General features: G+C 38.7%; 1 protein-coding gene and 1 long non-coding RNA gene across 4 annotated transcripts; both read right to left on the reverse strand.

The window, feature by feature from the left end:
- Nucleotides 1–87: 87 nt before the first annotated feature.
- On the reverse strand, nt 88–6,242 carry LOC110493737 (F-box only protein 48). Of its 2 annotated transcripts, none has more exons than XM_021568172.3 (3): nt 6,144–6,242; nt 2,378–2,716; nt 88–2,163 (listed from the first exon to the last, which is right to left on the reverse strand). In XM_021568172.3, exons 2-3 carry the CDS (start codon nt 2,672–2,674, stop codon nt 2,002–2,004), a joined length of 459 nt encoding a protein of 152 aa, XP_021423847.1. In that variant the 5' UTR covers nt 2,675–2,716; nt 6,144–6,242; the 3' UTR covers nt 88–2,001. The 2 variants fall into 2 exon arrangements, with proteins under 2 accessions (XP_021423847.1, XP_036805632.1); XM_036949737.2 differs by lacking the exon at nt 6,144–6,242 and adding an exon at nt 3,402–3,503.
- A 1,006-nt stretch (nt 6,243–7,248) lies between these two features.
- LOC149975738 (uncharacterized) lies at nt 7,249–10,677 on the reverse strand. 2 transcript variants are annotated; one of them, XR_016487753.1, is made up of 3 exons: nt 8,589–10,677; nt 8,057–8,181; nt 7,249–7,933 (listed from the first exon to the last, which is right to left on the reverse strand). It is a non-coding gene; the product is annotated as an uncharacterized LOC149975738 (long non-coding RNA). The 2 variants fall into 2 exon arrangements; XR_016487752.1 differs by lacking the exon at nt 8,589–10,677 and having other exon boundaries at nt 8,057–8,318.
- Nucleotides 10,678–16,180: the final 5,503 nt, after the last annotated feature.

Genomic DNA, 16,180 nt, shown 5'->3' on the forward strand with positions numbered 1-16,180 from the left:
TGAAAAGGGAGCCTGTACACAATAAACATATTCCAAAACATGCATTGTGTTTGCAATAAGGCACTGAAGTAAAACTGAAAAACATGTGGCAAAGAAATTAACTTTATGTCCTGAATACAAAGAGTTATATTTGGGGCAAATCCAATACAACACATCACTGAGTACCACTCTTCATATTTCCAAGAATGGTGGTGGCTGCATCATGTTATGGGTAGGCTTGTCATCGGCAAGGAGTAAGGAGTTTTTTAGGATGAAAATAAACTGAATAGAGCCAGCACAGGCAAAATCATAAAGGAAAACCTGCTTTAGTCTGCTTTCCAACAAACACTCGGAGACAAATATACCCTGGTGTTACAAAGATGACATTGAATGTTCCTGAGTGGTCTAGTTACAGTCTTGACTTAAATCTCCTTTAAAATCTATGTCTATGGCAAGACTTGAAATTGGCTATCTAGAAATGATCAACCACCAACTTGACAGAGCTTGAAGAATAAATAAAAAATATTAGATGCAAATATTGTACAATCCATGTGTGCAAAGCTCTTATGACTTACCCAGTAAAACTCACAGCTGTAATCGCTGCCAAAGGTGATTATAATATTTATTGGGGTGTGAATATTTATGTAAATTAGATATTTCTGTATGCAAATAAAACATAAAAAAAATACTAATACATTTATAAAAAAAAAATGTATTTGGGGATATTGTGTGTAGATGGGTAAGAAAAAAAATTTGAATCCATTTTTTATTCAGGCTGTAACACAACAAAATGTGGATCAAGTCAAGGGGTATGAATAATTTCTGACAGCACTGTAAATCTTTGTCTTGCCCAAGTACCTACTAAATGGCATATATACACAATCCATGTCTCAATTGTCTCAAGGCTTAAAAAGAATTATCCAACCTGTCTCCTCACCTTCATCCACACTGACTGAAGTGTTTTTAACAGGTGACATCAAAAGATCTGGATAGTCTTATGTCATGGAAAGCTTTGTACACTCAGTATATTTTGTTTTTAGGTTGCTATATGCTTGCACGGACATACCGGCAGGATGTAGGCCCACACACTGTATTAAACTATAAATCAACAATTAACACTCTATGGTGAACTATCCTAATGTTCAATGTCTGAATCCATTCATTTGAATATTGTTAGCTATCCCTGTCCGAAGTGCTGACATTGGACCTTGTTAGAAACAGTAGAAAATCCGTCAATTGATTTGAATTGGCCCTATCCATGCTGCTGAAAGAGTGGACCTTTGTTAAAGAACCCGAAGTTTCATTGCCGTTTAATTTGTGGGTGTGGCTTTTGATACAGTGGCAGATAGTACCATAATTATAAAGACAAAGTCAATTGCCATATTTCAACTATCTGTAATAATTGAATTAAGACTATTGAAGATATTATGCACCACACCAAATGTGTTTGTGCATCAAAATCATGATATCTTTCAATGAATGTATGGTGATCCATGGTGATATAGCCTACAGTGAGTAACACATGAATATGCATGGCTGTACATGAAGTGAACACATGAACAGTCATGTCAAAATTAATTAAAATAGAAAATATAGTGCTCCAGCCCCATATATCTGATACAGTGCATTATGAGTATTATTGTATACAGTATAACTCATATACACACTGTCAACCAAAGGAGTTTAAATAGCTAATAAATACTGCCAAGTAGTACATGTGCTACACTTTAGTGCTATACTGTAAATGCAAATTAACATCTTAATAGCCCACTTTATTCAGTGTGGTGAAGGCCCAATTGTATCACTGATTTAGGAATTCATTAAAGGGTATCGTTATTTTCCTGGAATATAGCCTACCATATATTAATGTATAACAAAAAAAAAGATATACAAGTTTGTGATTATTAACCTTAATCACATAAAAACTGTATAATAGGTATAAAACAAATCAATAAGTGCTTAAGACATAATTATAAAAGAAAATCTAAAAGGTTCATTCATAGCTCTTTATGGGATTTGCATCTATCTCTCCAGCTCTGCTTCCAGAATCTCGCCCCAAGTCTCGACATCCAATGAGCACATGTTCCTGTCCAGTAGTTCATCGGCTGAATTAATGTTGCTGTATCGTCCCCTTAACCATTCGCTCTTCAGAAAACCTCTCCTGTAGTTCCGCACCAGGGTGACCTAATAATAAATAATTAAAGAATGACAAAGGCATTTGTTATTGAGATAATGCTCTTTGGATGAGTGCCATTTATTGTATTAACGTTTTGTAAGGGGGGAGTGTGATGTCTATGATACGTCTATGGTATTTGCGATCTGACAATGATGTTATAGGCGGGTATTCCAGTAGTCTAGCATAACTGAGGTGAAGCTGTTTAAAAACCAACAGACCCACCTTCCATGACAGTCCATACTGTCTGTCCCCATCAATCTCCTGTTGACAGAAAGCTCGCACAGTCAGGCAATGATTCCTCCAGAGGTGGTCGCTGTCTTCAATGATGTGGTGCCACAGTTTGCAGGTCAACAATGCACTACATAAGCTGTCAATGTCCAGTTCACTAAAAATCTTCAAGCTCATTTCCGTGGGCAGCATTTCGGCAAAGTTGTGTGGGCATGTCTCTGTGGCAGAGGTCAAAGTGGGCCTTCTTTCACAGACAAAATAGGCATGGGAGATCCTTTTGGAGACATACATGCTGCATAGTTCAGTGTCCCACACTTTGATTTAACAGTGGCCCTGTGAAAAAGTTTGATAATGAGCAAGGGCAAGGTGCAAAAACAATGATTATAAAGGCTTAATACCTATACCTAGCTACCTGTACAATTAATTCAAGTCTAAGTGCTTAGTGCTCGGGGTTGTCACTGTACAGGGCCATATATAGGTCTGGGTCAGTGCAATGGACTAGCTCTGGGGCTTGCTAGCCATGGTTTTGTTAGCCATTTAACATTATCTAGCTAGGACACGTCGATTTCATGGCTTACAACTAGAAGTACTTGCCACTCTTATTCTTGGTTAGAATGCAATGTAGCAAGTAAGCTATCTAGCAACATTAACAATTTGTGTAAATTAAATGAACACCAACATTTGCATTATGCATGCTGCCAGCTAATACCACATCGGGTGGGTGAAACGAGCACAGCTAGCTACTTATATTTGAGATAGCTAGCCAGGCCCGATTCGATTGAACTCGGCGTGGTGTAACGTTTGCACGCTATTTTGTTAATTTCGTTGTATCAAATACATTGTAAAGCTTGGTTAGACAAGATATGAACCTTGTAATCCCATATGTTACGTTTGATCCCGGAGCTCCGAGGCATGCATCAAAATCGCCAAGCAGTGTACTTCAAAGCAATGTGCCGATGCCTCAATCGCTTTATCAGAAGTACGTGATCAATGACGTTTGTTTCGTCGAACAACCCACCTGATTGGTTTCGATCTTATTATAGCTCAGTCAAAGACAGTACAGAATGAAGATTGTAGGCAGAAACTGCTTCTATAGAAATATTGTTCACAATTGTAGGCGATGTCATGGCGACGTTGGCTAGCTAAGGGAATGTGCAGAAATTTGTAATCGGGGCTAACGGTCGTCTCGCGCAGAAATGCGCACGTGCAGGCTGTCAACTCAAAGCAGTGCTGCCATGTTCACAGGTTTTCCACCAAATTGGGCTACTTTGAAAACGATGTCGCGGGCGAAAATGTATTCGTCGCGGATTTTTGGGCTCCTTCTAAATTGCACCATGGCGGCCATAGTATTTCTCTGAAAAAGTATATATAATTCACTGTGACCTGCTACTGCTGCTGGGGGTGAGTAAGTGGTGGAGAGCCGGAGGGATGTGTGCATTGAGAGCACTAGTTGAGAGAGTGCTGCAGCAGAGGCAGCTGAGTCACATGCTGACGAGACCGGGCACGCGCGTGCGCCATCGCACACATGTTGATTTTGTCCATCCATACCGGACGTGATCAGGACACAGGTTGAAATATCAAAACAAACTCTGAACCAACTATATTAATTTGGGGACAGGTTGAAACGCATGAAACATTCATTACAATTTAGCTAGCTAGCTTGCTGTTGCTAGCTAATTTGTCCTGAGATATAAACATTGGGTTGTTATTTTACCTGAAATGCACAAGGTCCTCTACTCTGACAATTAATCCACAGATAAAAGGGTAAACCTAGCTACTTTCTAGTAATCTCTCCTCCTTCAGTCTTCTTATTTTCCTCTTCAGACTTTATATGGCGGCCGTCAACCAACTTTAAGTTGCATTACCACCACCAACTGGACTGGGGACCTCAGTTCATCTTTCAATCAGCCACGCGTGTATATGCTCGTTGATGCACGCGAGCAATTTAGATTAAATTATTGAATAACATGCATTTTATTTTGCAAGGCTCACGCACGTAACGCAAGTGGTGTAGTCAACATGTCCTGGAGACAGAGAAACACACACACGTCGTGACAACTTCTTACCAGTTGCAGGTAGGCTATTTAGATTGGTCATAATGGATCCACCCTTTTTTTATAAAACATTTTAACGTGCTAGAACTGATATAACGGCAATAAAGCAATGGAAAATGACTTTAGGCGCACTAGAGCTCTTTAGATAAATTTGCTTAGAGATGGTTTAAAGTAAACTGCATTCTAATAGTATTTTATTTTGTATAACAGTATCAAGCGAAGGGTTTTTACTCATGCTCAGTTCTATGGGGAAAAAGTCCACAATGAAAATTACATTAAAATGTGCATCTGTTGGCCATCAAGTAGGCTATTAATTTCGATGCCTTTGCAGGCTACTGTAGCCTACCAATTGATATAATACAATATATTGAAATGGCAATATCACTGGAGTCAAATTGTGCCACTTGGAGCTGGCAAACAGATTTAATAAATAGCCTATAACTCTGTTGTTGTAACCATGTGTTATTATGCAATTATTAATGCCCATGTTTAGTTAATTAAATTGGAAGTTATCAATTGTGATCATGGTCACAGCTTTATAGCAAATGTATCATCCTCCACATTTAGTGTCAGTTTCATTGTGAACTTTTCCCTGGAATGAGATGTTGGCCTATCAGGGCCTATAGGCTACCTGCATCTAGCTCAGAAAACCATGGAGAAGTTGAATTGCAATTATAAACCCAGATTTTAGTCAGTAGCCTATGCCCATTGAAATAAGTAAATCTCACAATTAGGCCATTTATAACAGTTTGAAGTTATCACATCTGGCATATGACGGAACAATTGCCAGAAAATAGCCCAACATTCGTTTTTTAAAGTTAGTCCAAATGTTTCTCATATAGAGATTGCGAGATCCTTTGTCCAACTTTCATCACTCAAACTCTCCTGTCGGATGTATCAATAGTCATGCACATGCGCAAACGGGAATTATTTACAATTATAAACTAGGTGGTTTGAGCCCTGAATGCTGATTGATTTAAAGCCATGGTATATTATACTTGTACCACGGGAATGACACAAACTTAATTTGAAATGTTCTAATTACGTTGATAACAAGTTTATAATAGCAATAAGGTACCTCAGGGGTTTGTGGTATATGGCCAATATACCACGGCTAAGGGCTGTTCATAGGAATAGCCCTCAGCCGTGGTATATTGGGCATATACCACAAAGAACAGCCCTTAGGTCTGCCCTTATTGCTTAATCATAGCAGTCAAAACAAGTTAAATCGAAACCCATTGATGGAAAATGATCTGGAGTTTAATTTATATTTTCTCTTGTGACATTTTAAAACTCGCAATAATAATTATTTTGATGGAAACACCAATGTAGCTTCTTAGTCTATGTTGTTAAGAATTACGTCGACATTCCCTAATTCGCTCGATAACGTTATGAGAAAACGGTTTATTGAATAAATGTAGTCCTTGTGGACGGGTTTTCAGACGTCACTGACGAAAATTAAAACGTGTTTGTCGCTTTCACGAGGTTGGAATACTAACATGTTTAACTACATAAAACATTGGCTCAAATCTAGGTAGTGACTTTCCTTTAATTAACAGTTCGAGGAAATGTACGAGTAATTGTTCTCATTGACTAGTGTAACGTTACACTGTGTTGATCAAAGCCTCGCGTAATAATGGGGAAACAATCGTGTATTTCTGATTGTATTATCTGTTCAGATAAGAGTATGAAAGAACCAAACCTACCCCAACAAATGTGTAGACCTCCTTGACAGCTCACGGTTTAAATATCCCTTCCGTTAAAAATCTTGTTTACCTACGACGATGACGTAGTCATAGTTTATAGGCCGGCGCATGCGTACATGCTCAACATGAGCAGCGAAGCTAGGGTTAGTTCGATTTGCAACCCCTTGTTCCGCGTATTAGTGGAGACTTCACTTTAGGGCCAATGGAATGGTCTAAATTAAAATGTGCATACTCCTCTCAACTGGGGCACAGGACCATGCAAAACAATAGAAAATAGAATATCTTTGAGATGAATATAACATCTGTGTAACATCAAGGCTAATCAAAAATAGTATTTCAAATACAATTTGGAAGACTATTTATATATATATATTTTAAACAAATAACCATTAAAATACTAAAATAAAACTACTTGTTTTGGGCTGTGTATTTGAAAATTCGAAAATACACAGAAAAAAGTCATTTAAATAACAAATTCTCAAATACACTGTATTTGAAACCAGGTCTGGAGGGCACTAACAAACTGCTTTGACCCCAAAGCCATCAAAGCCTCTCCAACTACATTACACATGCTTGAACCAATTCAAAACACATTTCAAATTAAATCAAAGTTTATTCATCATATGCAAAGGATACAGTGTAAACAGTGCAATGAAATGCTTACTTGCGATCTTCCTCAACATTGCAATAAATAATAAAATGAGCAGGAAAACTAGAGCAGTCACAAATATAAATACTATGTCAGTAATAAAAAAAGTATTACAAAAAGTAGAGAATAAAGTAATTTTGTACATTTTTTTTATAAATACAAGAACTATATTGTAAAATGTACAAAATATACTGTGAATATACTAGGTCACTGTACAAATAGTAACTAGTTAGGGACAAGGTAGACTGGTAAATAAATAATAATAAATAAAGGCAGCAGTGGTGTGTGTGAGTGTGTGTGTGTGTGTGTTACTAAATGTGTGTGGTGTGTGTGTGAGTGCATTACTAAATGTGTGTGGTGTGTGTGCGTGCGTTAGTGAATGTGTGCGTGTGTGGAAATGTAGAGAATCAGTGCAAATAGTACTTAAGTAAATACTTTAAAGTACTACTTAAGCAGTTTTTGGGGGTATCTGTACTTTATTTTACTATTTATATTTTTGACAACTTTTACTCCACTACATTCCTGAAGAAAATAATGTACTTTTTACTCCATACATTTTACCTGACACTCAAAAGTACTTGTTACATTTTGAATGCCTAGCAGGGCAGGAATCAAGAGAACAACCCTGGTCATCCCTACTGCCTGTGATCTGGCAGACACTCTAAACACAAATGCTTTGTTAGTAAATTATGTCTGAGTGTTGGAGTTTAAATTAAAATCACAAGAAAATCATTCCGTCTGGTTTGCTTAATATAAGAAATGTGAAATGACTTCTGCTTTTACTTTTGACACTTAAGTACATTTGTGCCATTACATTTACTTTTGATACCTAAGTATATTTCAAAAACAAATACTTTCAAAACTCAATTCAGAAGAGGAATACGTTTCAAGCACTACACTCCATGAACTACTCGATCAACAAAAACAGTTATTTAAAAATCTTTATGGATTGTACCAACAAAAGGGTTGATGATCTGTTTACGGATGTAATAGAATTGAAACACAGTTTGAAGTTTACGCAGTCAGTGGTGGAGAAGATAAAGGAGGAGAATGTCTCAAGCCAGACCGCATTCAAAACCATGTTGGGGATTTCACAATATTCCAAACAACACTTGACAAGCACTCTTCCAAAGGAGACTACCTGGGAAACAAATAGAGTACAATAACATCTTAAATCAATGGAATTGAGGATGTAAAGACTGAAACTTGACATGAAACAGAAGTCAAGGCCAAGAAACTCCTGGCAGATCAACTCAAACTGTACCTTAAGCTCATCGAGAGCGCACATATGAATGGCACTTTCTTCCCAGTTGGACAGCCTAGATCTACAGTGTAGTGGTGAAACTGCTCAGGTTCAAAGACAAGGAGATTCTCAGAAGAGCCAAGTGCCTGAAGGGAACCAAAATCTTAATCAATGAAGACTTCTCCGAACTGCTGCCACGACTAATTTAAGAACGAAAATAAGGCAACATCGCTTAGAGTTGCCAACTTTCTCACTACCAAATAAGGGACAAAAGATGGCGTGTGCATGGCGAGTGCACGGTGCCACGGCAGTGTGGGTATGGTGTTGTGTGAATGAATATACACGGTGTACATTCATATTCAATTGGAAAGGCAAACATTTTTATATTCCATTTAGTCTATAACTTTGCTAAAACGGTATTATTATGTAAACTTCTGTGAATAAACCTAAAAATAAATGAACAAAGAAATAACAGTTTGGACCTTCACAGCAAAAAAAAAAAAAAAAAAACATTTCAAATGCAAAAGAGGAAAGAGGGTCATGAGTCACTCACCAAGTCTACTTTTTCCATGGATATTTTTTGCTGCTCTTGAAATCTTGTGCAATACACCGACGCATGTCTTGTATTCAAGATCCTTAATGGCCTGGCTCCCCCTCCACTCAATATTTTTGTTAAACAGAAAACCCAGACATATGGCAGCAGATCCACAAGGTCTGCCATGAGAGGTGACTGTATAGTTCCCCTAAGGAAAAGCACCTTTAGTAAATCTGCATTCTCTGTGAGAGCTTCCCATGTCTGGAATAGACTGCCATCAGACACACATAACTGCACCACAAATCACACTTTCACAAAATGCTTAAAGACATGGCTAAAGGTCAATCAGATTTGTGAACATGGTCCCTAGCTGTGTGTTGCCGCTTTCCATGTTGTCTGTTGTCTGTAGCTTGTGAGGTGTGGAAACACTTTGTTGCTTTTATGAATTTTGGCTTGCTGCTTTTTGTTCCATGTTGCTCTGTCTGTATGCTACGTCTTGCTTGTCCTATGTTGCTCTGTCTGTATGCTATGTCTTGCTTGTCCTATGTTGCTATGTCTTGCTTGTTCTATGCTGCTATTGTCTATATTGTAATTGTTTTTAATAACCTGTCCAGGGACTGCGGTTGAAAATTAGCCGGCTGGCTAAAACCGGCACTTTTACTGAAACGTTGATTAATGTGCACTGTCCCTGTAAAAATAAAAAATAAACTCAAACTCAAACTGATTCAAGCAGTCCTTTGTCTTTTTGCATAGCCAGAGAGAAGTCCTTACATGACAAGTCACAGTTCACAGATATTTGAAGTTCATTTGTGATCAGCTCTGTGCTGCATCGGTTTCTTGAGTCTGACCATTTAAATGGACATCAGAGAGAAAATCCTCTCTACAAAAGGCATTTGAGCCTGGCACACAGAACAAATGAGACTAATCCTGAACATGTTGATCAAGTTGGCTTTCTCTAGGTTTTGGAAAACTGCCACCCACTTCTCACTGGTGGATTTTGTGGTATCCTGTCTGGCTTTCTGTATTTCCTCCTGGCTAGCATAAAACTCTTCATAGAGTTGGTCCATACTGACTGTCTCTGTCATTTTGAGGGCAACCACCACTTGCTCCAGGTCAGTGAAGGAGAGCTCATAGAGGCCAATCGGTTTCAGTTTCACCATGACATTTTCTGGTGACAAATCAAACCACTTGTCAATGTATGTAATGATACTCTTCAGTGCAACAGGGCAGGTCTCCCCAAGGGACCTGAAGTATGAAGTAAGAGCTGGCCAGCTTTGCAGGAGACGATCTACAGCTGGATGAAGCGAGGGCCAATCGTGTGCAAACATGTCGCAGAATTTCACGCCACTCAATGTCAACAAAGGCAAAAAAATGCACGCAGTTCCTCTCTTCGGGAAGCATATACTGACTGAGAAGCGCATGTAGAGCTTTAAAACAATTGTCTCAATATCCCCTGACAGCAGGCGTGCTTGCAGGCAATATGAGCTATGTGAGCTTTCTGAATGGGATTGTTGGCGCTGCTCAATAACTGGTAAACGGAGTGGTGTTTTCCAAAGTTGACATTGGCATAATCTGCTGCATAGGCTGTGATGTGTCTAATATCCAGCTCATGCTTTTCCAGACAGTTCATCAGAGCTTGATGTATGCCATTTGCAGTTTCATCACAACTTGCACTGCACTCCATTCCATTAGACACACAAATATCACACGCACTGGAAACATTTGTCTTTTTCCCTTGTTTGAGGCATCACTGGCAACTAAGAAATACACGGGCTCATCTTCGGACGGTACATATCATCCAAAATATCCCGCACAGTTACGAATAATGCACCGATATTGCTCGCACCTTTAGCTAGCATGGCCTTCTTGTGCATTTCCGTGGATGCATGCTGAGTTAAATCATTCTCCCCTCCATGGCCAATTGAGAATTCCCGACGGCATAAAGTACAGAACGCTTTCATCGAGTCACCACTGACGGGTTTAACCCACGTCTTTGTTGCTTCCAATTGTTTGTTGTAGCTGCACAGTATTTTCTTTTTTGCAGGTTTATCCATATTTCCTTGACCTGCCAAACCGACCGAACAACAGAAATTACTTTGCAGGAATTGGCGCGTTTACGCTATACTGCGATTGGATGAATATACCGGACAAGGGAGGTCCCGTATGGGACAAACCAATTTAGCCCAATGTAAGGGACATCCGGGCGAATACGTGACAGTTGGCAACCCTACGACATACACATAAATATTTACGCTAATTTGTTCATACATTTTATCTAAACTCATGACCAAAAACACACATTGCTCTAAATGTCATAACCCTAGGAAGCCTTCAGTGGTGTTATGTGGACTGTGTCAATGGAAGTGCAGGAAGTGTAGCCCTATTGATAACACTAACACACATATGGTTGTTTTGGACATGTGAGGCATGCACTTCTATGTTTCCTTTCCACTCTGGATGATTCCGACTGTGCATCTCTCCGAGTTGGGCAAGATATCAACCCTGATAACATGGTTTTTAACCCATTAGATATCAACGAAGCGAATGCTAAATTCAGTATAATAATTGTGTTGATTCAGATTTAAATTTCCTGAAATTTACCTGAAATAAGTCTTATCACTTCTGATTAATATAATGTTAATTTAACAACCTGTATAGCAGTTGATCTAATTCCAAGACAAGCTCATTTTCCAATTTCTAACTTTCATTTGAACATTCGCATTCTTCCTAAAAATCTTGACCACCTTGTTCATTATCCGTCTTCTCTTAGTCATGCATTTTCCATTGTTGCCCGTTCAGAAACATGGTTGACTGAGGAGACAACCATGCTTTATGACATGTCTCCTTATAATGCTGTTCACCACCGTAGAACATCAAGAGTGGGAGGAGTGTCCATTTTTGTTCATAAACGTGTTCAATTATTTGTAAGAGAGGACCTCGCACTTACATCTGATAACATTGATGTTGAATCTCTTTTCATAGAAATTCCCTCCGGTCCATTTTTTTTGGTGGTAAAACGTGGTAATTGGCTGCATCTATCGATTCTGACATTGGTAGTTTCATTCATATCCTTGCATCAGCCTCAGTTTTGATTAATAATGAAGATTTTTTGAATACTTTATACTCCAGCTATCTGTATCCCCTCGTCTATAAGCGCACAAGAGAGACCAGTTCATCCGCCACCCTTATTAATAATATTTTTACAAATTCTTTGAAAATTTATACTGACATATCTGACCACTTTCCAATTTTCCACTTCTCTTTGTCAGCAGGAAATGAACAGATGGGAATGCATTTAATGTGGAATATTTAACAAAAGTAATTGTGTGTGTGTTTTATGAAGAGGTTGATTGGTGGTATTTTATGGGAAATGTTTTATAATCAGGCCGATGTGGTCTGCTTACAATATTTTTCTCACATCTTTCAATTCTGTATTTCACCACTGCTTTACCTTAGTTAATAAACCACATAAAAGAGCAGCAGAAGGGTTCCCCTGAATTTTGGAAATTGCAAAAAGTATAAGAACAAATTTACTCACCTACTTCGGATATCCAAAATAAGTTATTTTACTAACAAATTCCAAGAATCCTTAAACAGTATAAAGTAAACTTGGAAAATCATCAATCAATTGTTGAATAAGAAAAATGCATTTACAACTATTCCATCTCAATGTATTGTTGGAAATAAGACCTATAGTGATCCTGATGTTATTTCATGTGAATTTAATAACTTTTTTGTGAATGTATGTTCCTCTCTGTCAATGAAAATTGAGAAAACTGATGGAAATCCATTGGATTACATTAAAGGACATTTCCCTTCTCTGCTTCAGTTTGATTCACCTGATGTTATGGAAGTGATGGAGGTAATTGGTAACTTAAAGATATCAGCAGAAGGTCATGATGAGACTGTTGCCTCTTTGGTGAAATCAGTGTCTTCCTTGATTACTGAGCCTCTAATGTACTGTATATCTTCACTAAATCTATGCAATCTGTTATTCTTCCTAAAGATTATAAAATTGCCAAAGTTACAAATTATCTCCCAAATATCTGTACCACCATGTTTTTCTAAAATCCTAGAAAAATTGGTGTATCAGAGAATGTTGAAACATTTAATCAACACTGTATTCTATATGAGCACCAATATGGTTTTCGTGAAACTACTCCACAGATATTGCTCTTTTGCATCTTTACAGCCCTTAACAATGAATACACACTTGGTATATTTTTAGAGTTATCCAAATCTCTTGACATGGTCAAGAAATATTACTTTCCAAATTGCATTATTGCTATTTTCATGATTAAACATATAATTGGTTATATAGTTATGTTTATGATAGAGAACAATTTGTTTATGCATATGGCTGTGTATCTACAAGGGCCAAGATATCCTGTGGCGTCCCACAGGGTTCGATGATTGGACCTTTGTTATTCCTAATCTATATCAATGACTGTCACGCCCTGACCATAGAGAGCCTTTTTATTCTCTATGTTGGTTAGGTCGGGGTGTGACTAGGGTTGGTAATCTAGGTAGTTTTTTTCTATGTTGGCCTGGTATGGTTCCCAACCAGAGGCAACCGTTTATCGTTGTCTCTGATTGGGGATCATATTTAGGCAGCCATTTCTCCACTGTGTTTTGTGGGGTCTTGTTTATATGTAGTTGCCTGTGAGCACTCCATAGCTTCATATATCGTTTTTTTTTTTTTTTGTCTTCTTGTTTTGTGCGTTTCACGAAAAAAAAGATGTGGAACCCATATCACGCTGCGCCTTGGTCCGAATGTTATTTATTATTATCGGGACAATGACCTTGCTGCTGTAACTTCTACCGTACTTCCCCTTCTCTTTGCTGATGATACCAATTTGATTTTATCACAATCATTTTGATTCACTAATTAATGAAGCAAACTCAGGTATGGTCAACTTTTCTGAATAGTTCCAGATAAACAAATTATCTTTAAATGTAAAACAAAATATTAGTAGGAATAAGAAATATTGTTTAAAAAAGAAAGAGCCAGAATCTCAATTGGTGGAAATGAAATGGAACAAGTCACATCCACTAGATTCCTCTGAATTCTAATTGATGAAAAGTTATCCTGGAAAGATCTTATTCAATTTGTCTGTAGAAAAGTGATGAAATCTGTTGGTATCATCAGAAAGATTTATCACGACTCAGGATATAACCCAGTTGCAGACACAGGAGGCGGATAGTACAGTTCTCAGATAATTTATTATAAACACCGGGCAGGCCGAGGACAGGCAGCGGTTCGTGATTGGGTCAGAGTCAAGCAGGTACAGGACAGCAGGCAGGCTCGGGGTCAGGGCAGGCAGAATGGTCAGAACCGGGAAAAACTAGGAAACAGAACTTGAGCAACAGGAAGACTGGAAAGCATGCTGGTAAGACCTACCATGACAAGACGAACTGGCAACAGACAAATAGAGAACACAGGTATAAATGTACAGGGGATAATGGGGCAGATGGGCGACACCTGGAGGGGGGTGGAGACAAGCACAAGGACAGGTGAAACAGATCAGGGTGTGACAAGATTAGTGGTTTGGTTCATCAGGGTTGCTTCCTAACTTTATACTATAGCTTCATTTACCCATATCTCATTTACTGTGATATTGTCTGGGCCAGTACATATGCCTCCTACCTACAAATTGCTCATCATACAAAATACATTTGCAAGACTATTCACCTCCAAATAACTGACTCCATCTGCACCTTTGTTTAAGAAACTCAATATCTTGTCTATTTACGACATTAATGTACACCAATTATGCACTTTCATCTACACATACTTATACCTCCCAGACAGTTTACATAAACCTTTCAATGGATTCTTCCAAGTATTTCTGAAATCCATCCATATAACACAAGACACTGCGATAACCTTCACCCTCCCCGCTGTGGGGAAGCCCTCTTGGCATTCTAACCTCACCTGCACAATTTTTTTACTCGTTTTTAAAAATCTGTACTGTTTTGTCTTTCACTTCTTTTCCTTGGTGCGAATAAATGAAACATAAAACAAGTAGGCTAGTCACACGTTACGATGGGCAAGTGAAATTAAATTATAGGTCTATCCAACAGCTGCGGGAGGAATGAACAATGAAGCAGGCGTTTTACGCAAGTGTCTGTAGGAGGACAGGCAACTCAAGGACCACTCCTGCATACGCAAACCAGCTAATCTGAGCCGCTGTTTGAATACAGTGCCTTGCGAAAATATTCGGCCCACTTGAACTTTGCAACCTTTTGCCACATTTCAGGCTTCAAACATAAATATATAAAACTGTATTTTTTGTGAAGAATCAACAACAAGTGGGACACAATCATGAAGTGGAACGACATTTATTTGATATTTAAAACTTTTTTAACAAATCAAAAACTGAAAAATTGGGCGTGCAAAATTATTCAGCCCCCTTAAATTAATACTTTGTAGCGCCACCTTTTGCTGCGATTACAGCTGTAAGTCGCTTGGGGTATGTCTCTATCAGTTTTGCACATCGAGAGACTGAAATTATTTCCCATTCCTCCTTGCAAAACAGCTCGAGCTCAGTGAGGTTGGATGGAGAGCATTTGTGAACAGCAGTTTTCAGTTCTTTCCACAGATTCTCGATTGGATTCAGGTCTGGACTTTGACTTGGCCATTCTAACACCTGGATATGTTTATTTTTGAACCATTCCATTGTAGATTTTGCTTTATGTTTTGGATCATTGTCTTGTTGGAAGACAAATCTCTGTCCCAGTCTCAGGTCTTTTGCAGACTCCATCAGGTTTTCTTCCAGAATGGTCCTGTATTTGGCTCCATCCATCTTCCCATCAATTTTAACCATCTTCCCTGTCCCTGCTGAAGAAAAGCAGGCCCAAACCATGATGCTGCCACCACCATGTTTGACAGTGTTCAGGGTGATGAGCTGTGTTGCTTTTACGCCAAACATAACGTTTTGCATTGTTGCCAAAAAGTTCAATTTTGGTTTCATCTGACCAGAGCACCTTCTTCCACATGTTTGGTGTGTCTCCCAGGTGGCTTGTGGCAAACTTTAAACAACACTTTTTATGGATATCTTTAAGAAATGGCTTTCTTGTTGCCACTCTTCCATAAAGGCCAGATTTGTGCAATATACGACTGATTGTTGTCCTATGGACAGAGTCTCCCACCTCAGCTGTAGATCTCTGCAGTTCATCCAGAGTGATCATGGGCCTCTTGGCTGCATCTCTGATCAGTCTTCTCCTTGTATGAGCTGAAAGTTTAGAGGGACGGCCAGGTCTCGGTAGATTTGCAGTGGTCTGATACTCCTTCCATTTCAATAAAATTATCGCTTGCACAGTGCTCCTTGGGATGTTTAAAGTTTGGGAAATCTTTTTGTATCCAAATCCGGCTTTAAACTTCTTCACAACAGTATCTCGGACCTGCCTGGTGTGTTCCTTGTTCTTCATGATGCTCTCTGCGCTTTTAACGGACCTCTGAGACTATCACAGTGCAGGTGCATTTATACGGAGACTTGATTACACACAGGTGGATTGTATTTATCATCATTAGTCATTTAGGTCAACATTGGATCATTCAGAGATCCTCACTGAACTTCTGGAGAGAGTTTGCTGCACTGAAAGTAAAG

Source organism: Oncorhynchus mykiss, chromosome 17, assembly GCF_057628025.1.
Source record: "Oncorhynchus mykiss isolate SJ-2025 chromosome 17, ASM5762802v1, whole genome shotgun sequence".
In the NCBI taxonomy this organism is placed as follows: Eukaryota; Metazoa; Chordata; class Actinopteri; order Salmoniformes; family Salmonidae; genus Oncorhynchus; species Oncorhynchus mykiss.

Excerpts from the sequence above, each read along its gene's own strand:
- LOC110493737 (XM_021568172.3), bottom strand. The coding sequence starts at position 2,674 with ATGTATGTCTCCAAAAGGATCTCCCATGCCTATTTTGTCTGTGAAAGA. Across the intron at positions 2,164-2,377 it reads AGTATGGACTGTCATGGAAG|GTCACCCTGGTGCGGAACTA; the intron begins GTGGGTCTGTTG and ends ATTTATTATTAG.